The 27,227-nt window shown below is 43.0% G+C and overlaps 1 protein-coding gene across 6 annotated transcripts; it reads left to right on the forward strand.

Moving 5' to 3' along the window:
* The first annotated feature begins 246 nt into the window (after positions 1-246).
* On the forward strand, positions 247-25,358 carry SETDB2 (SET domain bifurcated histone lysine methyltransferase 2). 6 transcript variants are annotated; one of them, XM_075489707.1, is made up of 14 exons: positions 247-266; positions 611-976; positions 6,876-6,998; positions 8,447-8,512; positions 9,317-9,419; positions 10,110-10,676; positions 12,240-12,359; positions 14,115-14,284; positions 14,712-14,940; positions 17,035-17,119; positions 18,103-18,211; positions 18,981-19,333; positions 20,526-20,614; positions 22,587-25,358. In XM_075489707.1, the coding sequence occupies exons 2-14, from the start codon at positions 943-945 to the stop codon at positions 22,702-22,704; spliced, it is 2,166 nt and encodes a 721-aa protein (XP_075345822.1). In that variant the 5' UTR covers positions 247-266; positions 611-942; the 3' UTR covers positions 22,705-25,358. The 6 variants fall into 6 exon arrangements, with proteins under 6 accessions (XP_075345822.1, XP_075345825.1, XP_075345847.1 ...); XM_075489710.1 differs by lacking the exon at positions 247-266 and adding an exon at positions 418-528; XM_075489723.1 differs by lacking the exon at positions 247-266 and having other exon boundaries at positions 551-976; positions 14,142-14,284.
* Positions 25,359-27,227: the final 1,869 nt, after the last annotated feature.

Below are 27,227 nucleotides of genomic sequence, written 5' to 3' on the forward strand. Positions count from 1 at the left end.
GCTCAGCGCATGCGCCCTCTCCCCAGGCCGGCGGAGGGCGGGGCGGTGTGGCGTTAGTGCGCACGCGCAATACCCGCCGTGGGGGCGGGGCGATGGCCTCGCTGGCGGGGAGGCGGCGGTGGGGGCCTCCTTGGCGGGGCGGCGCCCCCTGGCGGGCGGCAGCGCCGGTGCAGTCTGCGCTCCCGGCGGCGGAGCGTGGCCCGGTGGGGGGGAGCGCGGAGCGGCCCGGCCCGGCCCCGCCGTGCGCCGCCGAGCGCCACCCGCAGGTACCGTTAAGCGGGGGCGGGCTTGGGGGCGGGGGCGAATGAGGAGGAGGGCGGCTGGCCTGGGCCCGGCTCGTGGCTCCGCTAGGGCCGCGCCGTCCCTCAGCGGAGCTGCGGGGTGACGGTAACTAGCGCCGGGTGCTGCAGGCGGAGCCGTGTGGGGCCCGTCACCTGGTGGGGGTATCGGCCCGGCCTCCCCCAGGCCGCAGCCCACTGGTGCCCACACCCCAGGGAACATGTGCCCGAGGGAGTACGGCGGGTCGGGGTAACCGCCGCGTCTCAGCGTGGTGGCGTGTCCTTCTGTCGGCGCCGCACGGCTTCAGTCCTTTTCTCTCCTTCATCCCCAGATGAGCTGAGAGACCTTGGCCAGAGGAGTGTGGAAGGTGCTGGGGCGAGGCCCCGAGCGGTGCGCCAGTGGCCCCGGGCCGGCCCAGGGTGGCCCCTGAGCAGAGTCTCGCCCCCACGAGAGGTCTCGCCCCCCCGCCGCAGGTCCGCCCCATGTCAGCCGTTGGCAAGCGCTGGCGCAGCGCCCCCAGCCTGACAGGCAGCCCGGCTCCTGCCCGCGGGCCCCTGGCGCTGCCCCTGCAGCGGTGTCGGAGGACAGCGAGACCAACGCACCGCTCTCCTACCTGAGCTGGGCTCGGCGCCGGCAATACCCCAACGAGTGTAACGGCCCTTCATGCGGCTGCCCCACAAGATGGAAGAGACAAAAAGTAAGCCTTAAAAAAAAAAAAATGTTTTGAACAGTCATTAGGCAGATCTTGTGAGAAACTTTTATAGGAAGCAACAGTCTTCACTTAACCTCTTTTCCCAGTCAAGCAAATGAAATTTCCGTGACAGAATGAATGGAAATGTTTTTTCAGTTATAGCATAGAAGAGATTAAGTAGCTAACTTATGAGTGAGGTATGTGCTATGCTCTCTGTGTCATTAGTGGTGATAGTCAGAAATTTGGTATCTTCAGTGTGGTTGAAGAATGCTGCCTTACTTTTCCTTAGTTTTGTTCCAGTGGAGATACCTTCCTCTATCTTACATCCGTTGAGAAATGGATTCAGTAAATTTTTTACCTAAAAAAGCCTTCATTTTTTACTAAGTAAATTATTTTAGTTGCAGTACCACTGTACTGGCAGCATTAATTAAAAAAAAAAAAGAGAGAGAAATGTGAGCTAATATAACAAGTGCTGCAGTGGATGGCTATAAACTCTTCAGAAAGGATAGGCAAGAAAGGAGAGGCGGTGAGGTAGCCCTGTATGCTAGGGAGTGTTTTGATTATCTAGAGCTTAATTATGGTGGCGATAGGGTTGAGTGTTTATGGGTAGGAATCAGGGGGAAGGCCAACAAGGCAGATGTCATGGTGGGAGTCTGTTATAGACCACCCAACCAGGATGAAGAGGCAGATGAAATACTCTACAAGCAGCTGGGAGAAGTCTCACAATTGCTAGCCCTTGTTCTCATGGGGGGACTTCAACTTACCAGGTGTCTGCTGGAAGCACAATACAGCAGAGAGGAAACAGTCTAGGATGTTCCTGGAGTGCATGGAAGATAACTTCCTGACATAGCTGGTGAGTGAGCCAACTAGGGAAGGTGTCCCGCTGGACCTGTTGTTTGTGAGCAGAGGACTTGTGGATGATGTGATGGTTGGAGGTTGTCTTAGGCATAGAGATCACGAAACAATATAGTTTTTGATTCTTGGAGAAGTGAGGAGGGTGGTCAGCAGAACTGCCACCTCGGACTTCTGGAGGGCAGACTTTGGCCTGTTTAAGAGACTGGTTGACAGAGTCCCTTGGGAAGCAGTCCCGAAGGGCAAAGGAGTCCAGGAAGGCTGGACGTTCTTCAAGGAGGAAATCATAAAGGTGCAGGAGCAGGCGGTCCCCATGTGCCGAAAGACGAGCTGGCAGGGAATAAGACTGGCCTGGCTGAACAGACAGGTTTGGCTGGAACTCAGGCAAAAAAGGAGAGTTTATGACCTTTGGAAGAAGAGTCAAGCAACTCAGGAGGACAACAAGGATGTCGTGAGGTTATGCAGGGAGAAAATTAGAAGGGCTAAAGCCCAGCTAGAACTTAATCTGGCTACTGCTGTAAAAGACAATAAAAAATGTTTCTATCAATGCATTAGCAACAAAAGGGGAGCTAAGGAGAATCTCCATCCTTTATTGGATGCAGGGGGAAACATAGTGAGAAAGGATGAGGAAACAGCTGAGGTACTTAATGCCTTCTTTGCCTCAGTCTTTAATAGTAAGACCAGTTGTTCTCTGGGTACCCAGCCCCCTGAGCTGGAAGACAGGGACGGGAGCAGAATGAAGCCCCCGTAATCCAAGGGGAAATGGTTAGTGACCTGCTACACCACTTAGACATACACAAGTCTATGGGGCCGGATGGGATCCACCCAAGGGTTCTGAGGGAGCTGGCGGAAGTGCTCACCAAGCCACTTTCAATCCTTTGTCAGCAGTCCTGGATAACCAGGGAGGTCCCAGCTGACTGGAGGTTAGCAAATGTGACACCCATCTACAAGAAGGGCCAGAAGGAGGATCTGGGGAACTACAGGCCTGTCAGCCTGACCTCGGTGCTGGGGAAGGTTATGGAGCAGATCATCTTGAATGCCATGACACAGCACGTACAGGACAACCAGGTGATCAGGCCCAGTCAGCATGGGTTTATGAAAAGCAGGTCCTGCTTGACTAACCTGATCTCCTTCTATGACAAGGTGACCTGCTGAGTGGATGAGGGAAAGGCTGTGGATGTTGTCTGCCTAGACTTCAGTAAAGCCTTTGGCACGGTTTCCCACAGCATTCTCCTGGAGAAACTGGCTGCTCATGGCTTGGATGGGCATACACTTCACTGGGTAAAAAACTGGCTGGATGGCCAGGCCCAAAGAGTGGTGGTGAATGGAGTTCAATCCAGTTGGCGGCCGGTCACAAGTGGTGTTCCCCAGGGCTCTGTGCTGGGGCCAGTTCTGTTTCATATCTTTATCAATGGTCTGGACAAGGGGATCAAGTGCACCCTCAGTAAGCCTGCAGAAGACACCAAGTTGTGCGGGAGTGTTGATCTGCTTGAGGGTAGGCAGGCTCTGCAGAGGGACCTGGACAGGCTGGATCAATGGGCCGAGGTCAATTGTATGAGGTTTAACAAGGCCAAGTGCAAGGTCCTGCACTTGGATCACAACAACCCCATGCAACGCTACAGGCTTGGGGAAGAGTGGCTGGAAAGCTGCCTGGTGGAAAAGGACCTGGGGGTGCTGGTCAACAGTCGCCTGAATAAGAGCCAGCAGTGTGCCCAGGTGGCCAAGAAGACCAATAGCATCCTGGCTTGTATCAAAAATAGCGTGGCCAGCAGAACTAGGGAAGTGATCGTGCGCCTGTACTTGGCACTGTTAAGGCCGCACCTCGAATACTGTGTTCGGTTTTGGGCCCCTCAGTACAAGAAGGACATTGAGGTGCTGGTGCATGTCCAAAGAAGGACAATAAAGCTGGTGAAGGTTCTAGAGCACAAGTCTTATGAGGAGGGAACTGGGGTTATTTAGCCTGGAGAAGCAGAGGCTGAGGGGAGACCTTATTGCTCTCTACAACTACCTGAAAGGAGGTTGTAGCGAGGTGGGTGTCAGTCTCTTCTCCCCAGTAACAAGTGATAGGATGAGAGGAAATGGCCTCAAATTGCGCCAGGGGAGGTTTAGACTGGATATTAGGAAAAATTTCTTCACCGAAAGGGTTGTCAAGCATTGGAACAGGCTGCCCAGGGAAGTGGTGGAGGTATTAGTGGTGGACTTGGCAGTACTAGGTTAATGGTTGGACTTGATGATCTTAAAGGTCTTTTCCCACCTAAACGATTCTGTGATTCTAAGAGGAAGTGGGGATTATGTAGGCTCAGCTGAATATGCTGGAAATATGGGTCATCTCATGACAGCTTCATGCTTGAGGGATAATAAGAAATGACCCATGTAAAAAAAATTTCCTCACACAGCTTGTTTTATTTGAGTGTTCTTCAGCTAGGTCTTGACAAGTTGTGGGATGACTGAAAGTGGGATGACTTTCACCACAATGCTTTCTCACACAGTGCTCCCACTGATACCCGCTGTACTTGTATAAGTTTTGCAAAACTCAGTAGCTACAACCATTTTAATTTCTCACTTGATCTCTTTCTTACTTGTCCATTCTGTACCTCTTGCAGTGCTGTGTGACTGCTTTGGAGCGGAGAACCTTACTAGTTCCAGGGAGGAGAGGATTGAAGGTAGTATAATTTGGATTTATGGAGGGAAAGGGGAAGGCAGTATATATTTGGCACTGCTTCTGGTGTGAAAATGATAACCGGAAGACACTAGTTTTGCCTTTTATGGTGTATGTGTAAGATGTTAGTCAGCAGCACTACAGGTCCTTTATAGGAAACATGCACCCAAGTATTTTTTCGGTAGCTGGCGTATGTAGCCCTGGCCTTGGCTGCTTGTTTCTTGCTCTAGCATCATTCCCCTGCACAATGCTGAAAAAAGAGGTATGGCTACAAGGATCCTATAGAGGAAAAAGAAAATCCCTCCAGAGGTAATGGTCTCAGCTGAGTTTAGAACTATTGCCACCAGATGCCTGTCCGCACCCTGAGTCATCAGCTGGTGAGATCATTTTGAATGCTGACAGGGTAGATGCTTCCTGTGTCTGTTCATTCCCTGTCCTCCTAGCTGGGGTTGACAATAGCAGCATTAACACTGGAGAGGAGATTAGTGATGTGGACATCTGTCTTTTTTGAAATGAAAATTATACTATGAACTTCATATGCAATCTTTGCTTCTCTGTGCAAAACCAAGTTTTTGCTGCTGGAGTTTTGGGGCACTCCAGCGTGAGAATGGGGGAAGCATTTCCAAGGTGAGTGAGTGGTTTGAGCACTACATGTAGTAGTATATGTTTTATTTCCTTTTGGCCTACGCAAGATTATAGCTGATGATCCAGAAATGAAAAATTGTGTTCTGCCAGCCATCCTCTGAAGTAATCTATCCACCAGTGCTATCCAGACAAAGTAAATGTATTGATATATCTGAAAACAGATAAGAAATAAGAACAGCAGTTTTAATCTGCAGTGGTGGAACTTCTTACTAGAATTTCCGAATGTGTATTTTTAAACACAGATATTAAATATACTTATTTCTCAGTATTTTAAGTTTGTGATACTATCATGCACAGCAAAAGGGTGGAAATGGCCCGAGGCAGATATTGTCTCTTGGAGCAGTAGTGTAGGTTTCCAAGAATTGTTGTGGGCATTTTTTGTAACGGGACTTTGACCTTTCCATGTTTTTTTAAAAGTTCTGTGAATATAAAAGCTCATGAAATGATGTTGAAAGTTAGCACCAAATCAGTTGTTGTACAAGATGAAGTACTTTCAACGTTGCCTGTTGATATTAAATACTGTGCTCATAGCTGCTGGTTACATAAGCAGCTGGTGTTGTGGTGACAAAAAAGATAGTTACTTTCTTCACTGCTGTCATGACACTTTTGAAAGTAACCATAGACTCTGTACTGCCATAGCATTACTTAGTTTCTGGTATCTTGGGCAACAAGTCATTCTCTGCTAAGGAAAATATTAAGGAAATACTTTTTTATTAGCCTTACAAGAATGCAGTATTTCATGACTGCTGGGGAGGTGTCGCTATAGCACATTTGCCAACCGAGACTTATTGTCTGAAAGCAGAATATAAACCTAGTATGGTGACAGTGGACTCTACCTCTAGAAATGGAGTAGGAAAACAGATTTACTGAATCTTTTGTGCTTTATCGTTGAAGAAGAGAAACATTAACCACGAGAGAGAGTATGTTCTCTTTTCTGGCATCGTCTGTCGACGACACTGAACCATATTCCCTTTTCAGAGTCTTTGCCAAAGATGCACTGCTAATGTTTGAACAAGAGCTTTCATGAATGGGCTTAGTACCTCAAAGGAACATACACTTGGAAGAGAAGAGGTTCTGAACCAGTAGCTTAAAAAGCATTTCTTTAAGCAAAATGTTCTTTATAAATATTTCTAGTTGAGGAATGAGGCATGCTATAAGGGCTGTATTAATTATTGCAACTGATGTCACTTGGTGAACAAAATTTATCAAACTGCTGTTATCTGAAAATATTTAGAACATTTTTTTCCCTAGAAAACATACCAAAAATATTGATGGGACAGGATAGTCAGCTTGTGTAGTTAAGGGAGATTACAGCTATAAAAAAAAGTCCAAATGTCTTTTGTTTAATAATATGTTCGGTTCATTCAATTGAAAATATTCTCCTGTGTCATTTCTATGAGTTTCAGTGGTGATTAATTTATAGTGGGACTAATTTGCTAGTGTTTGGAGAAGGGCTTCCACAGCACCCTTTGTAGGCATGCTAGAAAAGTTACTTGAAGGGAGGAGCATCATGGACCATCAGAAGCCACTCCAGTTCGTCACTTGAATTCTGTTTCACTTTCATGATTAGGTTTAGGAAAAGACTTCTGAAGGTTAAAGTCTGCAAAAGAAGACAGCTGTCTAGGCTGGTTTTTCAGAAGTGCCTCCCAATGAATGAGTGGGAGCCTTTGAGAAGTCCACTAGGAGCTACTTGTGTTTTTAGACTTCTTGGGAGCTGTACAGACTTGTAAATGGAAATTTGCATTTCAGGTGATTTGAAGACGTTTTGGACACAGTTAGGAGGTAGAAGAGTGGACATCATATTTGAGCAGGTGCAAAATGTGCTGCTGTTGCTAAAGCAAAAGATCAAGAATGGAACTGCTACAAACCAAGGTTTGAAATCCTTGTGACAGTTAAGCTGGACTTCAGGGGAGCTGTGGTCTGCTTTGTGTAGGGCTGTGTGATATCTGGCACAATTCAGATACCTCTGAATTTAAATTACTTAGTAGTTGGTGGTTTTAAGCACTTTTAAAAATATATCTGCTTTTTAAAAAAAGACTAATCATTTCAGGTGCATTTTGCCATTTTCTCATTTTGCCTATATACTTTTTCAAACAATGTGTGGCTCTTAAGCACATGGAACTGAAATGTTTATTCTTGAGAAGTAATGAAGTATTTGCAGTGCCTTGTGTTTTGTTTATCGTCAGAAGTTTTAGCCTTTCAAGCTGATCTCCGAGAACTGAATGGTTTTGGGGTGGGATTATAATCATGTAAGTAGTATTTCATGTCGGAGACACCATTATAACTTGAAACATTAGTAGAAAAATGTGACAGCAATGCATTTAAGATTGTTCCTGATTTTCATGGAAGTAACTTTCCTTTATCTACATAAAAATCAGAAGTCTGATAAGCCTGGAGCAGTACACAGGTTTCTTTTTACTGGTTTATTTAATCCAGAAAACTTACTTTTTTTAATTAAATCACACATGTAAATGTAATCTATGGATCTTATTGCTTTTTTTGTGCAAGAAAATGTACAGTAGTGTAAGATGCTTTTAAACTGGTATAGCCACACACTCTGCATTGTACTGCTTGCTCTAAATTGGTAGCGCAAGTTTTTGTGTTCTTGAGCTCCCACATCTTTATTTTTATGACAAAATATTACAGCAGTGCATAGGTAAAAGTTGAACTTGAATCCCCAGATGACACAGTGAATCTGTGACATAGTTAAATTTGAATTTTTCTATGCTTTGTTCTGTAAAGATTTCAAACTAAAATATTAACATGGATTTTGCTGATATTTGTCTGTCACCTTGTAATATTTATTCCATGCGGTAAGAGGTGGAGACAGAACTGGTCTCTCCTTTGTGTTCTTACTATCTGAAGGCCATTTCGACCAATTTAGGAGTAGCATTAATTTGGTCTGCCAAGATCCAGCCCTTCTTAGCCAGAAGATGGCTTAGTCTGATGACAAAGTAAAGAGAGAAACTTACACTAAATTGTGTTTACGTATATTACTGCCACTGGAGGCTACTGGTTTGTGTGTGTTTGGAAACATTCCAGCAGCTTTCCAAAAGCGGGAGGATGTTCGGTGCTGATTCACAACCACTAACATGAGCTGTATTTTTATTGTAATTCGTAGATGTGTCTATTACAGACTGTGGTGCAAAAGGTTTCTAATAGTATAAGTCTTGCAGTGCTCTAGATTAGCATACTGAGGAAACAAGTGTCTCTGGAAGACTTACACTTTGTTTTCCCTTTTAGTAGTCCCTATTATCATTGTCCCTATTATCATTACTTAAATTACACTTCATACCTGTTTTGTTTTGGGTTTTGCATAGAATGCTGGCAGGCTTGGACACTGGTGAATGAAGCTGATCTAGGTGATCTCTTAACCTTGACAAATGGTATGTGCATCTCGATTGTATTTATTTGGTATGTGGATTTAATTTGTCTTGTTTTACTCACCAGGAGCTTATTTGCCTTTGTTGAAATCAGTAAAATAGATCTGAGAAGCCTGTTAGCATTACAAGGGAAAAAACGCAATTATTAGTGTCCTCAGGTACTGGACTGTGGACTCTTAGCTGGGTTTGTACTTTTGTGGTTTGTGTGTATGTGTATATGGCTTGTACCAAGTGAAGAGAGTTTGAACTAGTAAGCCCTGTTGAAACCGAGCTGGCTGCAAGCAGAGTCATCTTGTGCATGGCTCCACTAGCTGTAATACCCTGGCATCCTTTTACCTCAAATAATGAAGAGAAATCTGTATGTGTTTCACATTTGTGTTGTCTTGATGCACTTTGAAAGCTACGTGGAAGATTTTAATGTGCAAATCACCTGATGGCCTATGAAAAAGGGCACTTCTGCCTCAAGTTTGTCAATGCACACCTAAGTTTTTCCCCTTTGGGGAAAGGGAAGGAGAGAGAGGGAGGGAGAGGAGGGGCAGGAGAGAAAGTGTGAGAGTGTGTGTTGCGTGTCAGCTAGTCACTCACTTGCACACCTATATGCAAACACATGACTTTTGTGTACGTTATAAAAAGCAGCTTGTTTTTTTAGTAGGGCACTTGCTAGCATGCTCTTTGTTAGCTGTAGTTCATAGCAATGCATTGTTTTTAATGTATTTTGGCAATTATCTCCTTAGTAACTAAAGTAAGTTCGATTATAAAATGAAATGTGGATTGCTGAAGTTTTTGCTTGCATTCAATTTTTTTCAGTAAGTGATGTGTTTGACGGAGATGGCATACAGGAAACCAAACCCAAATTGCAGCAGCTTCTTACAGATGAGAATACTGCAAACTCTGTAGAAGGTTCTCACAGGTCAGTGTGTGTAATAGTTTATTCCAATTCCTTATTTGACATTCTTTAGTGCATTTGAGAGAGATTTTAATCTCTCTCTTGTATTTCTAAATTCAGAGTGTTAAACCCAGTTTTGAATCCTGACAGTTTTCAAAGTGAAAATATTTTTAGCTTGACCTTGATACAAAACCTGAGATTCTGAGTAGACTTGTCTAATTTACCACGTGAAAACATTGCAGAATAAAACAGGACGTTTGGTTGTGGATAAAGATCCATGAGTATTACCAGGATTATCAGGGTTAGGACTTAACAATTTTTGAGTTCTCAGGCTTTTACAGATGGCGCAGAGACTGTGCAGATACACAGTCTCTGTGTATTTAGCCTCAGGTACTGATTTGGAAGATGGGGGTAAAGATATCATTCCTTTTTTTTTCCCCCCCTAATGTCTTTTCTGTGTTTTAGTATGTAAGTTCTTTCTGGAAAGAAGCTGTTGCCCTTTTTTTTTTTTTTTGGAATGTCACTAAACATGCCTTCATATGATGTTAGGACAGTAACACAATGCAAACAGTGATTCAGTGAAAACCTTGAACTTCTAGCAATGAGCTGTTTCTTTCCTGCGCTAATAATATTGAACCACTAAAAAACTGAGCATTTTACTGCTTGTCTAAGATGCTGCTCTTTTTTCTTTTTTTTTCTTTTTATTCCAAATAGCAAAAAAGAGGAGATGAAAAAAACAGGTTCAGGGAGTAAAGAAGAATCCAGTAAAATTCAAGATTTGCCTTTAAACCTACAGTATCAGAACCACAAGTGCTCCAGTGCATGTCTTGCCAACAGATCAGCAGGCTCCTACAAGGGTGAAAATCCTCTTAAAATACCAATCCTGTTTCACTTTCAAAGACGCCATGCAAAAGCAGACTGCCTTTCGAAATCACTGGATGTGAATTATAAAGCTCCTTGTGGCCGAAGTCTGAGGAGCTTCCAAGATGTGCAAAATTATTTGTTTGAAACAGAGTGCAATTTCATATTTGTTGATCACTTCTCCTTCAACACATACGTACTGTTGGGCAGGAACACCGTAAATCCCGAACCCCTCGTGTTTGATTTTGATATTAGCAATGGAGCTGAGTCTGTGCCCGTTTCCTTCTGTAACGATCTTGACTGCGCAAGATTACCTTATTTCAAATATCGGAGGGCATCGTGGCCACGTGGATATTATCTCAACAATTTCTCCAGCATATTTGTTGATTCATGTGACTGCACAGATGGCTGCATTGATAGGTAGGTAGAAAAATCTAATCCCAGACAAGTGACGCATGATGCCTCAATAGTAGGGTGGTGGTGTAAGTGTGAAGGCGTGCAGTACCAAACAGTGCCAAATAATGAAGGACCAACGCTGCTGGAATATCTGTGATAGTTGTCTTGTGTCATGCTCTGTGTTGACTGACACCACTGTGTCTTTGTCTTCTCCAGAATTTGGGTGCTCCTACCTGTCCAGCCTCTGTTGTAGGGAAGGAAGCGATCAACAAGTGGATTATTGTGTTCCTTTCCCTTTCTTCCCAAATTGGCAGTGCGTCTCCTCCAAGTGGAGCTGGCAAGCAGATCTCTTGGCTTTGGGAAAAGAGTGGGGAAGGGAGACTCTTGTGCCAGCAGAGGAAGGCTCATTTTCCTGGCAGGCAGGGAAGGATTCTGCATTACAACTTCTGCTGCAGCTCCTACTGTGGGATGGTATCCTGGAGATGGGGTGGGACAGCCTGGAGAGATCAGATTATTTGGGACTTAGAAGGTTATTGAGGGCAAAGGAAGAAACATCTCTGTTCACAACCTCTACATCCTACCCTTCCCCTTGTCTAAACAGACACTATGAAACTGTGGTCAAAGAACACATTTATGTTCTGAGCAGTTCAAATGATGTTGCTTATTGCTGTCTTTTTGTAAAGCCCAGGAACTCTGGGCTACATATTACCCTGTGGGAGCCTGCCACAGTTAACATATAGGAGTTTGGTGATAATTTTGCCCACTTTCTTGAAGGGTGTTTGTCTTTGACCCGATATCTGCCTGTAGGTGTTAATTGGTTTTGAATCCATTTTGTATTATTGATAGCTAGGGCAGTTGCACGTGTTGGTGTGCAGTATAATTGCCCACAACCCAACAAAAGCTTGAAATCACAGCTTGGTATAATGAAGCTTCAGTAATTAAAGTTATTTAGTTTCAGCTGAGTGGTGGGGAACAGGAAGCAGATAGCATACTGCTTCTTTGCACTGAACTACCCCAAGAGTTGAGATGTTTTTGATGTGCGGTTTTGGGGTTCAAGATTTGGTCCGTTGCTGTTTGCACAAACGCTGTGGGTCTTTGGAGTTGCCATGACATAAGATGGTGAAGACCAGCATTATTGCTTGAGTTCTCCAGACCGCAGCATGATATTCTTCACTTCCTGGGGGCTAGGCTGGGAGGAAGGTAACGAAGTAGTGGCTAACAGGCTGGGATGCTGTGCCAGAATAGGTGATTTTCATTCATTCATTCAATCCATTTGACAGTGTCCTGTTTATAATAAATTTCTGTCATACTTCAGCTGTTTGCATGTGTCTTTTACAGAGCTTGGCAGAAGAATGGGGTTGGGGTGGAGACAACATGGTTATTGTAAAGCATGCATAACCAAACAAGAGACAAAGAGAAGGGTAGGGTGTGTGAAATGGCCTTGTGGAGTAAAAGTGGGGGGAAAAAAATAGGTGTATATATAAAAGTGTGTGTGTGCATAGTCAAGTATATTTTAAATTATCTACATTTATGTTTGCTTTACGCTGCCCCAAATGTGTTCTGAGGTGTTTTACTGTTATCTTCTAGGTCAAAATGTGCATGCCTACAGCTAACTGCAAGAGGCTGTAGCAAAATTTCTCTGTCTCCAAGTAATAAAACATCCCGTGGATACAGTTACAAAAGACTGGAGGGACCTGTTCCTAGTGGGTAAGAAAGACAGAACTATTAACTTTTATTTTATTTGTATGCTCTTATTTTACTCCTGTAGTGTACGTGCTACGGGACTAAAATAACTGCAGTTTCTGGATTACTGAAACCTTCCATTTTTGTCACAATTTTACTGACAGATCAGGATGATTGTTGTGGTTTAACCCCAGCTGGCATCTAAGCACCACACAGCTGCTTGCTCACTCCCCCCACAGTGGGATGGGGGAGAGAATTAAAAGAGTAGAAGTGAGAAAACTCGTGGGTTGAGATAAAGACAGTTTAGTAAGTAAAGCAAAAGCCATGCACGCAAGCAAAGCAAAACAAGGAATTAATTCATTACTTCCCATGGGCAGGCAGGTGTTCAGCCATCTCCAGGAAAGCAGGGCTCCATCTCATGTAACAGTTACTGGGGAAGACAAACACCATCACTCCTAATGTCCCCCCTTCCTCCTTCTTCCCCCAGCTTTATATGCTGAGCATGACATCATATGGTATGGAATAGCCCTTTGGTCAGTTGGGGTCAGCTGTCCCAGCTGTGTCCCCTCCCAGCTTCTTGTGCACCTGGCAGAGCACGGGAAACTGAAAAGTCCTTGACTAGTGTAAACATTACTTAGCAACAACTAAAGCATCAGTGTGTTATCAACATTATTCTCATACTAAAATCCAAAACACAGTGCTGTACCAGCTACCTTGAAGAAAATTAGCTCTATCCCAGCCGAAACCAGCACAACGATAAAAAATAATTAATGTGACTTGACTAGTAGGAGAGGGAAAAACGCTTTTGTGCTGCAGATACTACAATTTTCACAGCTTAGTTCAAGGTCTAAGAAGAGTGTGAAGAGTAACATAGTATTAGCTGGTCCAGGAGCTCAAACCGTATCTGGCCCATGTGCTGGTACATTCAGGCATGCCAAGGGGAGAAGGGAGAGGGAAAGCAAACCTGCCACACGGGAAGGAGGTCTATCACAAGACCGTTACAGCGTATATCAGCCAAAGAAGTGGGAAGCAGTAGCCACCCTTGACTTTTGCCCTGTATATCAGCCAGCTGCTGTTGCCAGACTTGGTTATGTATGACTCTTACAAGAGTCTCCAAAGCTGTCACAGTGCTGCAAGTGTTTGCCCTTTCTCTTATTCAGCTCCCGTGGATTAATATGTGGCCTGGAGAAGGTACCAGTAACCTCTGGTGTTTAGGAGAGGAATTGTGCAAAGTAGCTTTCTGCACTAGCCAACGGTGAACCCGCAGGCTTAAGGAGGCCCTTTCAGTCCTTTGTTGCTGTGTGATGTTAGTTTATGGTTGCTGTGCAGAATTAAAGCTGCCAGTGAACCCAGAAACATGCAAACAAAAGCACAATTGTGAATTCTTTTAGAAATATTTCATTAAATCCTAAAACTCATTACAGCTACAGCGAGGTCCAGGCAGACAGGTTGTCTTTGCTAAAATCTGTTCCAGCATAGAACGAGGTGCTTCATAGGAATTTCTGCTTCTGTGTGATTTACTTCTATAAAATAAAAAGGTAGCATTTATTTTTCTTGTCTACTTACACCAAAATCTGGCTGACAGACTCTTAAAATTGATTAATCAGCAATCAAGAAAGTCATGAGCTTCAGAGCACTGCTGCACAATCAGTTTTAGCCAGAGTCTTTATCTTTTCAGTCAACTGTCTTATTAACGCTCAGGAGGGAAATTAATAATAGCAACTTTGTTTTGGTAAGGCATTCTTTTATATTGTGTTTTGTTTTGCTTCCTCTTGACAGAATTTATGAGTGTAGTGTGTTGTGCAGGTGTGACAAGATGATGTGTCAGAACAGAGTTGTACAGCATGGCATTCAAGTCAGGTTGCAAGTGTTCAACACGGAGAAGAAAGGCTGGGGCGTCCGCTGCCTAGATGATATCGACAAGGGGACATTTGTTTGTACTTACTCAGGTAACGGAAGGTGACCTGTGGAAGATGTATTGCGTAATTCTCCCTCTCCTGTGGCCTGTGCCCTGGAATTTTTTTGAGAACCATACAGGGAAATACAGGTTTGGAAGAGAAGTGAGTCCATATAGTCTTAACTTGCAAGATGATCAAACAGACAGAAGAACCTTGAAGAACTCTGCAATGCAATGGTGCCAGACAAACAATCAAAACATTCTGGAGCAAAGCCTATCTCAGACTGTTGATTTTTCCCTCACAGGTCTGTGTATCCTGTGCCAGGGCTAGTTTTCCTTCAGTATAAATGCATTCATATTTTGCTTTCCCAAATAATGTTAATGTATTTTTTTAATGTAAATTTGAGCTGCGATGGTGAGTGTGACCCATCTTAGCAAACAAACATTTAAAAAAAAAAAATCTTTTGTTTTTCTTCAAGGGAGATTAATGAGCAGAGCTGAAGTTCAAGCATTGGGAGATGCTGGTCAAGAGCTGAAAGAGAAGAGTGCTGTGAATGACAGAGGCCATGGCTTTTTTTCCAAAAAAAGAAAACTTGACACTGATTGTTCAGACTCTGTGATTGAACTAGTGCAGACTGGCAAAAATGACATTCTTGAGAAGCAGGAATCTTTGTCTCAGGCTGTGGATAATGAAAATAAATCAACCCTGTAAGTTTACCAAAGCAAACATAAGCATAACAAAACTAATATTCTGCTATTCTAGAAAGTACTTTTTTTAAAACTTAGAGTAGAACTGAATGTCTTCAGCTGAGGGTTTTGGGGTTTTTTGGCCTCAACTTTTTTGTTAATTCCTGATTATTCCAGTAGGACAGAGTTTTTAATCTATTTTAGTTTTCCTTACTGTGTGTACCACTTGGCATTTTCTAGAAATCCAGTTCATCTCCTGGGTGTACTTGATCGTTAGGGCATTAATCGTTATGCTATAACAGGGCATTAATCGTTATGCTAATTTGAAAGAATTAATAAAAGATACTTGAGATAAATGATTTAAAAATACTTGATGACATTGAAGGGTTTGATAACAAATTAGCCACTAACTGTCCTATCCTTTGCTCCCAGTCTCTAAACTTCTTGTTCTTTGTAACATAACCTTTCCTGCTAGGAGTCTTAACCTTTCCCGTTAGGGGTCTGACAACACCTTGCTTTTGCAGTGAATTATGCAAAAGTTCTGCTCCTGTTTTCATTTTACAGTCAGGGTCACATAGCCTATCAGGATTCCTAAAATAAAATTACTGCAAAATAACCATGTGGCTTTGTCAATAGCATGTTGTAGTCTTTTCAGAAGGAAGTCAGGAGCTTGTTATCTTAAACTTTATTCCTTGCTCTGTCACACTACTTTGTAAACACTTTCTTTGTACTACTCATAAATGATTGCAAGTTCTTGCTCATTTCATAGTAGAAGATTATTGTGGATCTTTGAGAAGCACCGTGAAATTGCAAATGGGAACTTTTTAAAATACCTGCCAGTATATTCTCACTTGCATTTCAGTATCTTGGAAACCTAATGATTTATTAATTTTGTAAATTACATAATTATCAGCAATCAGCTAGATTTTACTTCTACTAAGTGGTGTTACTAAAAATTGCAGGGAAGCACGGTTTTAAAATTGCGTTTGCTGCGCTGCTACCTTAAATCTCATAAATTTCCTTTCCTGAGAATAAAAATGTTTCGCATGTGGGCTGTGTAAAAAAATGTGACAGACAAAATGACTTTGTTATTCTGCCTCTTAAGAAATGACAATCCAGCTGATCTGAGAAACCTTTGAGAGGACATCAGTGTGCTAAGCTTGACATGTCATTCACCCAAACAGATTGCCTTTAAAAGGACAAACAATGTAATCATGTAATAATGTCACAAGTTCTTGTTGCTACTGCACCTTTTGAATTTACAAAGGGTTTTAAATCTTAAGAAAGCCTTAAAGAGTAGCATTTTTGCCATTATCAGTAGCCCAAAGGAGTACCATGATTTTTTTGTGGCAAGAAAACACATATAAATGTTTTAGGTTGAAAGTTTTCTTGAATAAGAGCTGTTACTTATTGCTAGACATTGTACAGATATTAAGATTAGTTTTGAAACTGGTGTTTTCTACTGCACTCTGAACGTAATCCAAATAAATGTGATTTTAGGTGTTTTAAATGTATATGTCAGATACTGCTTCCCACCCTTCCTCAACCTTCTCCTGATGTGAAGGAGTGAGGTTCTTTTGTGGGAGAGTATTTTCTCTATCTGCCATATATTGAATGTCTCCCCCTCTGTCTCCCTCTCTATCCTTTGTCCCCACAACATCTTTGCTTTCCTGTTTGAAAGCTACACTGGCAAAACTCTTGAAAGTGGTAGCAGGAAAAAGGCAAAACTCTGTCTGCAGGTGCTCTATTTTGAGATGATCTGATCATAATAATAATCGTAATAATCGTAAAAACAACAGATAATCTGATAATCGTAAAACAACAGAGAATTTGGTTTTTGGCAGGAGAACTGGGAAAGGATGTAAAAGCAGCTGCTGATCTCTCAAAAGTATGAACAACTGGTTTATTACAAATACTATTGAGTATTTGTACAACCTAACCTAGGTCTTCAATCCTTAAAGGCAAAATAGTCACGGAACTTGGGGCGAGGCCAGACTGCAGGCTCTGGTGTAGTCTGTTCTTTATGAACTAGAGACTCTTAGAGAAATGTGTTTTGTGGCAGTTACTTATGGGTCTCTTTGTCTTTTATAATTTCCTTTTGACCTTTCTGTACAGGGTTCATCCAAGGAATTTAAGCATTGCAACCACAAGAAGGCCTGGAACTAGAACAACTGTTTTTCATAATCACCAGCTAAAAATGGTAATAAGTGGCTTTAATAGATTCATTTTTCACTGTGCTGAATATGTATGTTAATTTTGACCTTTTCATCTCATACATTTAAATAGTTCTAATGATCTTTCTTCATGAGATTATGTCACACTGAGCTAAGCTGGCGTGCTGGAAGCTGTACCCCATCCCTTCTTGATTATCAGTCCTTCAACATGTTCCCTGAGACCAGCATTAACTACTCTCACACCCTACTCTCTCCCTTCTCCACCCTTCACTTACACTCCAGCCTTAAGAGTCTTAAGGAATCATTCTACCCCTCCACCCCCTGTTGTAACTAACTGCAGACTTAGGGGGTCAGAGTGATAATATTTTTGTGATGTCTCCACAAAGAACAATGTAGTAAGGAGAGAAGAAAATCTCAGCAGTTGGAGGCAGTTTTCTCATGCAGTGGGACAGTTGGAAGAATTTGATCTGACCTGGGTGTGATGTATTGCCTGCAAATATGTGCAAAGGAGGGAAACTGGGGTCAACATACTCTGTAGGTTTCATTGCACTTAAGAAATGCATGTGGGATTTTCATGCTAACATTTGGCAGTGCTGTCCATTCTGGAGCTCCCATAACTAATCACCTTTTTGTGGTGGGAGAGGAGAAATCTTGCCACTTCTGTTCATTTTATTGAAACCATGTAGAAAGCATGTTTGGGCTTTGGTTCAGTGACTTACACAAACGTTTAAATTCTGGTGAAATTGTTGGGACTTAAGCACTTACTTAAATGTTTTGTTGAGTGGGGAGCTTCCTCCAGGTTATTCTGAAGGATAATTTGAAATTAAGACAAATGTTGCATTGCAGTAAATGTATGGACTTTTGAAACTGAGCCATAGCCATGCATTACAGTAGGTTTGAAACTTCAACCCTAGAGTCCTAAAACCCACTTGCTATCCTGTGTTGACCCAGAGTTGCGTACAGCAACAATACATCACAGCCTTTTAATTATCTTTTATTCTGTTTAAAGGAAATTGATACATTGGTGCACAGTGCCAGCTCAGATGAAGATAATAGTTCTCAGATTCATCAGTCAAGCAAAACAAAACTAACCAGTGGAACAAAGAAACGAAAACAAAGTAGGTTTGCAGAGCTATAAATACTGCACTCTTAGTACACTTGTGCCCCATCAGGTGATAGACTTCAAATGTAGAAAGTGGTCTTCAGATGTGGGCAGGCCTATTCTTAGAGTAGAATGATGTTGTCCACATAATGCTTAGGCTGTCTCTAGAGAGCTCAGCGGTACAGAAATTATTGCTGCCTTGAGTATTACAGTGCATTAACTAGTACAGGGCAATCTCTTGGCTGAAAAGTTGATCTTGGGACATGTTGAACAGTCCTGACAGCAGCTTCTCAAATACAGTGCAATTGTGGGAAAGTCAGTCTTGCAGATCTTTTTGTGTCACACCCAATACATGTTCCAGTCAACAAAAATTGAACAGGATATAATGCAGGGGTGAGGGAGCCTGAAGCTGAAGAAGCAGTGTGAAACTGATGCTATTTGCACGTGCATTATGTTTCTGTCTTAATTACAGTTTGTGATTCTCTCAGGAATTAAGGTGGAGAATGATGATGAAATGCTATGTGAAAGAAATCAATTTGGAGTGGGATTTGAGAAGGGAGAGACGAGGTCACTCACAGGAGACTTGAGCAAGTGCTTTAGGCACCGCAGCAGGAAACAGTCATTTGCGGGAGGATTGATGAGAGGCGTAGAAAAGAGTAGTTGTGTTACGGACCTGTAAACAGCAAGGAAGCTGCATACATTTTGGAGAACAAAGAAGGGTGGGTGGATAAGAGTTTAGGACCAAACAAGGGAAAGGCTTTGGCTTTAAACTTACGTTGAAAAAGAACTGATGTGTCCATTGACAGAGTCCACTCAGCAGCAGAAGGAAGAACATCCGATGGAAATTGGACAAACTGAGTCTGCTGATGTGGACAGTGCAGAATGCAAAAGAAAGAGTCTGTCTCTGCAGGGTGTTGATTGTGGCAAGTCAGGTGTGCTGGATGACACGTGTGTTGTGAGGCCATCCAAAAATGTACCGCTAAAAGCTGACTGCAAAGAGGAAAATCACAGGCAGTCAAAACAAGATGCATTTTGTGAGGAGGCTGATGGTGACGGGACACTTCTGAAGAATGCTAATGAAGAAAATATTTATGTACTAGATGCCACAAAAGAAGGAAATGTGGGTCGTTTTCTTAACGTAAGTAAAAAGTTGCATGTGTTCTTTTAGTTGTCTTAGCTTAAATAAATCAACGATGCATTTGCATAAACTAGAAAGCTTTTGGACATAAACCATATATGTGGTAGGTGCATGACAAGGCAGGCTATGTGGTGCTTCCTGCACTCTGAAGTGACAGAACAGCAGGTTGGGTCACACCGGCTGTTAGTGCTTCCATAAGATGATGCATGCTACATACTAGCTGTAGCTTTTAGCACCACGAGGTTCCTGAGTGAAATGTTCCCCAGTAATGAGTGACATCTTTTTCCTGAATTTTTGAACAGCCTTTTTTGGGGGTCCAGAGAGCAAATGGCACATTTTGTTGAATGACAAGCCTTCTCCCAGACTTGTTTTTTGTTCCCCAACCATTGTAAATTCTAGCTTGTGCTGATTTAGGATAAGTGTTGTGATACTGTAGGAAATTTCTCTACCATTCAATCATAGGTTCAGAGAGTGGTCTGTCATACTGTGTATGTATGCACTAAATAAGTCTCTCAATTTTGACTTGCCAAGAAATAGTAATGAATTACCAAGTACCTCCAACTAAGATGAATGTTTCATAGACATGTCTGCATGTACTCTGCAAGTAACTTATTTCTCTTCATTGGCATGAATAAGTGTCTTACAGCAAAATCCTTGCATATGTTTAATCTGTTCTTCATTGCAGAGGCAATATGGTGTTAAGATTAGTAGTGCATCTTGCTGAAACCTTTCTTCTGCATCCATGACCATACACATGCTCCTATGTGCACCTGAATGACCTTTCACATCTTGTATCTCTTTGCCAACATACACAATCATTTAATCTATTGCTTGCTCCCTAGTACTGCTTCCCTGGCTGACAACAAGATATATCTGTCACATACTGATTATTTGTGGTGCATCCTGAATCAAAGATGAATTCTCACCATAAATTTCTGGAGGACAGCTTGATAAAAGAACTTGGTTTTCCTAGGCAAAAGTACTTTCATAATACAACAGAAATAATACTTTAAAGAGACATAGCTACTGCAAAAATAAGTGGCAATGGCATTGAGTAATAGAGATTCTGTGTGGGCTGGAGAAGGGAAGGAAGAAACTACCTTTACTAGTGAGAGATATCTGACACAAAATAGATTCTTCAGCCATCGATGAGGTGTTTCACTGTTTCTAATTCAAATATTCTGTTTTACAGCACAGCTGCTGCCCAAATCTCTTTGCACAGAGCGTGTTTGTAGAGACTCACAACAGAAGTTTCCCATGGGTGGCATTTTTCACAAACAGGTGAATTTTTGAAAGCTTAATGTTGTTCATTCAAGGCACTAAGGGAAAAAGCAATGCTTAGTTATGAGGAAATAATTATGCTAAGGGGGGGCAGATGCTTAGATCATGAAACCATAAAACTGTCTTCTTATTGGTGACTTCTTATTGTGCACTAAAGACTGAAGAAATACAGCTGTCGATTATCACTAAGGAGTTTTTCTTCAGTTTTGCACTGAAATGTAAAGTGGGGAAGCTTAATTTTGATGCATCTATTTCAGCAATAATCTTATTCACTGGAAAAATAGGTTTAACTCAACATGGTCATTTTGAAAGCCAATATTCAGTGATCCCAGTGTTGTGTCTCAAGGAATGGCCAGCAGATCTGGGTCCCATAGGGCAGGATTGGACCCTACAGGGTCTTAAGGCTGAGACACTTTGTGGGCCAAACAAGCTGGCTCCAGGCCTTCTCCTCGCAGCTACCAAGAGAAGCAGGACTTTGTGTAGCCCAGCATGTCCTGGGGAGGTGGCACTGAGATACTCAGAGGTGAAAACTTCCTCTGAAATCAAAAGATGTGGGTCTTCCCTTAGTGGATGACAGAAAGGGAGGTACAGAGAGCTGGTGCCAGTGAGACACAAGAAGGCAGCAACTGAACCCAGGAGGGGAAAGATTAATTGTATGAATGAAGCTAGCTGATGTATGTGACAGCGGGAGTACTAGGTGAGAACTTACGACAGAGAGGAGAGGATTCGTTCCAGACAAACCAACCCCAGGGAACACTGATTCTCTGTGGAGCTTTGCAACCCTGGTCCACACTGGCACAGATGCTGTAGATTGTGCTGTGAGAAGAGCTTCCAAGAACCATGAAGACAATGTTTTGAAATATGTCAGAAAAAATATTTTGTTTTAGCTAGAGTCTTTCTTGCTCAGGTACTCAGTAAAGAAGTGTGTAGTGGGGACTGAGGTCAGTGGAGAGAGGTAATAGTGGTCAGCAGAAGACACTTAGGGAAGAAGATTGTTGAAGGAATGTTTGCCTGGCTGGCCCTCCTGATTTCTGACAATCACCCTTTTACAACTTTTCCACATTAAGGACTGCATCTGGATCATCGAGCTTAGTTGTGTATCTTCCGTGAACTTGCCCAGTCACCTTTTTATTTGTTTTACATTTCTGGCCTCCAGAACATCCTAAGGCAGCAAGTCCCAGGTTGCAATTATGTGCTGTTCAAAAAGTCCTCATTGTTTGTTCTCAGCCTGCTGCCTGGTTATTCACTGGATGTCCCTTATATGATATCCAGTGAGAAATACCAGAGAATTACTCTCTTCTTTGTAATACCCGTATTTTATTGTATTTTCCCTCAGTTGTCCCTCAGCATCTTAGTCTCAGGTATTTAATTTGGCATTCATTTTGGGCAATGAATTTTCTACCTTAGAAATTTCTTCTCTTTTGTGTACTGTCAGAGCAACTGGTTCATGAGGAGCATGTGTTTAATTCTGAGTCTTAGGCTTTGTGCATATAGATAGTGCAATTGCATTAAAAGCTTATCAGACCAAAGATGATAGTCTTCATCACCAGTGTATCCAGAGATCTGTTCAAACCTCAGTGATGCACTGTACATAGTAAAAATAACAAAACTGTCTGTGTTCTCATTTAGATGTATTCACTTACGTGTTTTTTCCTTTTTTTTGTTTGATTTTTGTTTCCCAAAATTTGCCTCGAAGTTAGAGCAGGTTGTTTAGACTCTGACCCTATCACACTGCTTGATAAATTTTCTCCTAGGTGTGGGTATTTGCACTCTCCATAGCTCTGGTAAGCAAAGCAGCATGCATGTGCCAGAGACTACTTATATCTCTTGGTTCTCTCCTGACAAGCTGCCTGTGTGATGCTCCCTGCCCCTTACGATTTTGGGGTTTGCATGTGAGTTGTCAGTGACAAATTGTAATCACAGTACTGTTTCACTTAGTTCAAACAAATTGACTGAGTGTTTTATTTCTTAGGCATGTGAAAGCTGGAACCGAACTCACGTGGGATTATGGTTATGAAGCTGGAAGCATGCCAGAGACAGAGGTTTCCTGTCAGTGTGGAGTTCAGAAGTGCAGGAAAAAAACCTTATAGGCAAAGCTTTCCTATTGTCAACACATCATGTACCTGGAGATTTATATGCGGGAAGGGACTACTACACAGCAAACAGTACTTAAGTCTGTGGTGCTAATTATGTTCAACTGAAATGCCTTTCACCTGATCATTTTTAAAATTTACATTTAAATGTCACTTTTATAGTTTACAGGATTAGAACTGTTTGTCATAAGAACAGGCATCAAACTTTTCCTAGATAATTTCTGTGCTCCTAGTCTTTCCCTCCCACCCCCTTTTCATTCACAAGCAAAGTTCACAGTGCACTGGAGGAACTCATGCTTCTGTGCCATCTGCAGCAGAGACATGACCGATGCAGAGCAACGGTTAGTTGGTGTTTTCTATGCCCTTCCACAATGCTGAGTTAACAAAACTCAGTTTTCTGAAACTCATATGAATGCAAGTCTGCCTGTTTGGGGGCTAAGAATTATTAAAATATACCTAAGCCTGATGGATCCAGTGGGACAGATAATCTTGAACAATGATGAGATGAATTGGAACAGTGTGCAGAGCTGTGTTTGTGCTACAAAGTAAACTGGGCAAGTCCTGCTGCTGCAGGAGAGAAATGACTGGTTTTTGTTGGATTGCATCCCTTTCCATGTTTGTGACACACAGAGAAATCCTTGAGAAATCCGGTGTGCCTCATTTCAGTGCCCTATTGTGTAGTGTGGGACAGATGGGCCACAGAAGTCCTTGCCATGTGGTTTGTTGGTAAGAGAGAAACAAGCTACATTAAGTGACACTGAGTGCAGATGCAGGAGGCGGCTCTGAAATGGAGCAAGGGATGGGTATGCAGGTGTGTGGCTTTTGAATGTGTTGGAGCCTTGTGCGAAGAAGGTGGGGTCGCGGATGGGTGATTTAGACGTCTTGAAGAACCACCACCAAAGGTATCAGCAAAAGTGGTTTTAGTGAAGTAAGGTGGTGTAAAAGTGAGACTTCACAAAGTTCGATGGCAAGGTTCACTCTGTTACTTACTGCAGAGGATATAATAATGATTCAAAGTTGCCAATACAAAATCTTAGTGCACTATAATACAAGGTTATGTGCAATATCGGTCACTTACCAAAGGTCTGCAGTTGGTAAGAGGTCTCTCGGCCTTGAGCAGTAACCTTGAGAGGTATCCCAGCTCAAAGGGAGGTCACCGCTGTGCAGCCAGCTGCTTAGCAGGGAGACCTCAAAGGTGGCTCACTCAGGCTGTCATCATTATAGAATAAAATGGTTGGCTCGTAGTCAAATTACCTGTGATGGAAAGGTAGGCATGAGACTCTGTGTACTCACAACTTTCTTTGTTCCTTGATAAATGAGTCTTGGAAGAACCACCTGCTATTGATGTGTTAATCGCATGATTGCTGTTCCAGTTTCCAAGCCCATATGCATTGATGCTCACCATGTCACCCTGTTCCTGCGTGGGCTTTCAGAGAACAGGTTGGAACCAGAGAAGTTCTTGGCCCGGTTATGTCCGAGGCCTTTGCTTCCTTTGGAGACTGAACCAAACTACCACAAGTTTGGTCAAGGAGTTGAGTGCATCCATCACAGGTGGATTTAAAGCTGGTCCTGCAGTTCACCTTACCTTCATTTTCTGAATTTGTGGGAGGCCATGCATGGCAGATCATGCAGAATTGTCTGTTGGTATTTGCTCAGCCATTAGCAGATTTTGTCATTGGATTTCCTGTTTTACAGAGCAGAGAGAAGTACTATTTGCAAGAGTTAGTTATGATTTAGGCAATTGTATATGGGAATGAAATACACCTGTGAGAGACTGCCATGGCCACGGAATAGCGATTTCAAGCCTACAGCTATACTGCAAAATGAGAGAAGCAGAAACCAGTTCTCGGCCCTGAGGCCAAGAGGCAACAGATGGCTTACATCCATGTAGCTTAGGGTTAGTTCTCATTTAATTGGGTTGGAGCTCTGCTGTGTAACTGTGGACAAACATGGTACCTGTGGCCTTAAGCTGTTTTTTGAGTTTGTTTTGGATGCTTCAAGCTTAAAAAACATGGGGTTGTGCTGCAACTGATGGTGCTCTCACATTTCTCAACAGTCTTGGCATGCATGAGGAGTTTAAGACTGTTAAAAATGGACCTTTAACAGAGATACCAGACCTGTGAACTGTTCTGCTCACAACGAAACCTCAGCTGTTCTCTCCCATGGCCCTGTTTCAGAGCTTGGCATATCCATCAAGCAAACGCCTCCTCAGGTTTTGTCACAGCTGTCACACTATGGGTTTGTGTGTGGTTTCATCATGCATCTTCAGGGCTAAATGCAGAAGAGTGGGAGTACCCCCAATGTTGGTGCAGTACCCCTTCAAAGGGTCAGAGCCACCCACTCTTGTCCTGATCAGTCCCCTTCCACCCCTCTGTCACTGAGGAGTGCCACCATGTTAGCAGCGGTCAGCATTCAGCTTGGTTGCTTCTTGCTTCATGGAAGCTCTGTCTCTACTCAGAGGGACTATGCCTTAGGATAACGTCGTGCAATGTAAAAAGCTCCAGAGATACGCTGAACTGTGTGGCAAGCCCACTGGTAGCCCAACACTGGTGTAAGCCTTTTAAACAAGTGAGGATGCGGAAAACATCTGTCTCCAAGCTCAACCTGAATGTGGAAAAGCAGATGGGAATGTCATTAAAGCATCAAGGGGGGGGAAAAAAGTACATTTTACTGCTGTTGATTATATTTCCCAGATTAGTGGTAGGAATTACAGTACTGAGCTGGTGAGGAAAAGCTCTGTTTCTTGCTGCAGAAAACAGACCTGATGTTTCAAAGGATAAAGCACTTACTTGATCTGTGTGGTCTGCAACTATCTGAGAGCTTGCTGTCAGCGTGGATTTTACAGTAGGTATGTGTATGAGACAGGGCTTTTTGGCTAGTTGTGTTTATCAGGTCTGTCTTCAGGCTTGTGCTTCTTCGTTCTCTTCCTCCACATGAGGATACAGTAGATGTAGCGCTTGCAACCCAGCTTCTAGTACCCTCACAGTCTGATGCTTTCAATGCTTGTGAATCCAACATACCAGACCAGAGATCACAGCCTATCTTCCTGCAAACTTACAAGGTATGTTTTCTGCCTGGTTTTGTGATTTTTATTAGAGTGGGTTCTGCTGAAGGTGGCTAGCAAGTATCCTCTGCAGATAATGGCTGTGCCAGTTCAATAGACAGTGTGAGACTGCTCATCTGAACTTGCTCTCTGCTCAGCTACCAGTTCCTGTGCTTGCCCTTACACGGCTCAGAGATGGGCGTATTTCTGAACATAGCCCCTCATGCCACCCGTGCTTTAGCAGAGTATCACGTAAAAGCACCGAGCACAAGCATGGACGGAAGAATAGGTGGAAAAGTTCCGAGTGAAACACTCGAAAGTGCCTGTGGAATGACACATTTGGGACTTCTCGTCAGCCTGTCGGGGGTATCAGAAGAGGAGAGCCTGATGGGAATTAGTCGCATTGAGACGTGAAGCAGAGCTTTGGAGGTGCCCTGAAATCACAGTTTCTCTTGACCTGCAGGGGAGTGTAGGTTTTACAACACTGATGGAGGACCAGCAGAAGGGAATTCTGAAACAAATTTAGGCTTTTTCAGGGTGGTATCTTGTTCGTGTGAAACAGTGTAGTGTAGCCATGCAGTGTGGATATTGCTGACTCTCTTATGGTGAGCAGGACTGTCCCAACAGAGGGACAGTAGGGATGTGAGGACCTTAGAAGGGCTTCATGACCTGCAGGGAAATAAAGCGTTAACACCCAAGGTGAGCATACAAATGCAAAGACAGATGAAGATCACCTGTGGCATAGGTATAAAAGAAACTGGATTGGAGCACATTACACTGATTTTTCCCCCCCCCCCTAAAAAAATTACTGAGCACTAATTTGCAGCTCCACCTATTTCAGCAGAACTGTATGGCTCTGTAGAGCAGGAGTTTGGAAGAAGGGATCACAAGGGACATGCAGTTGGTTTTCGTCCACAGAGAATTATTTTTTCTGTGTTGAAAAACAGCCTTGTATTAGGAAAATTTTCCTAATTTAAGACTTAGGCACCTGTGAGTGTGCCTGAATCCAGTTGACTCATTCGAGTACCACCTAGATAATAGATTTGGGAATTGGTGTTGCGTAGCAGCATCTGGCTAATAGATGCAATCTAATTGGAAGCCTGGACACAGGGGCTGCCCTTAGCTCTGAAATGCTGCATCTGGGCAGGCGCAAAGGCATTTGGGAAACCAGCTGGAATAACACCAGCAGTGCTGAAAAGCCAAAGCTGTTCTGGCCGGTAAAGGGAGCTGATCTTACAAAGCTCCGTGTTGCGTTTGGTGTGGCCTCCCGATGGGCCAGAACGTGCCTGTTATGTTGTGGCTTGTGAGCTGTATGGGGGTGGAAATCTAGGGTTTGTTTCACTATCCCATGCAACGCAGAGGAACTTCACGTAGGCCTAAACCTTGGTCTCAGTGGCACGATTTTGCCTTAAGCCTTGAGTCGCTGATGTTCAAAGAGCTTGCAGAAACATTGCACCAGTGTGAAGCAGGAAGAGGA

The sequence above is a fragment of the Mycteria americana genome, chromosome 1 (assembly GCF_035582795.1).
Source record: "Mycteria americana isolate JAX WOST 10 ecotype Jacksonville Zoo and Gardens chromosome 1, USCA_MyAme_1.0, whole genome shotgun sequence".
NCBI classification, from domain to species: domain Eukaryota; kingdom Metazoa; phylum Chordata; class Aves; order Ciconiiformes; family Ciconiidae; genus Mycteria; species Mycteria americana.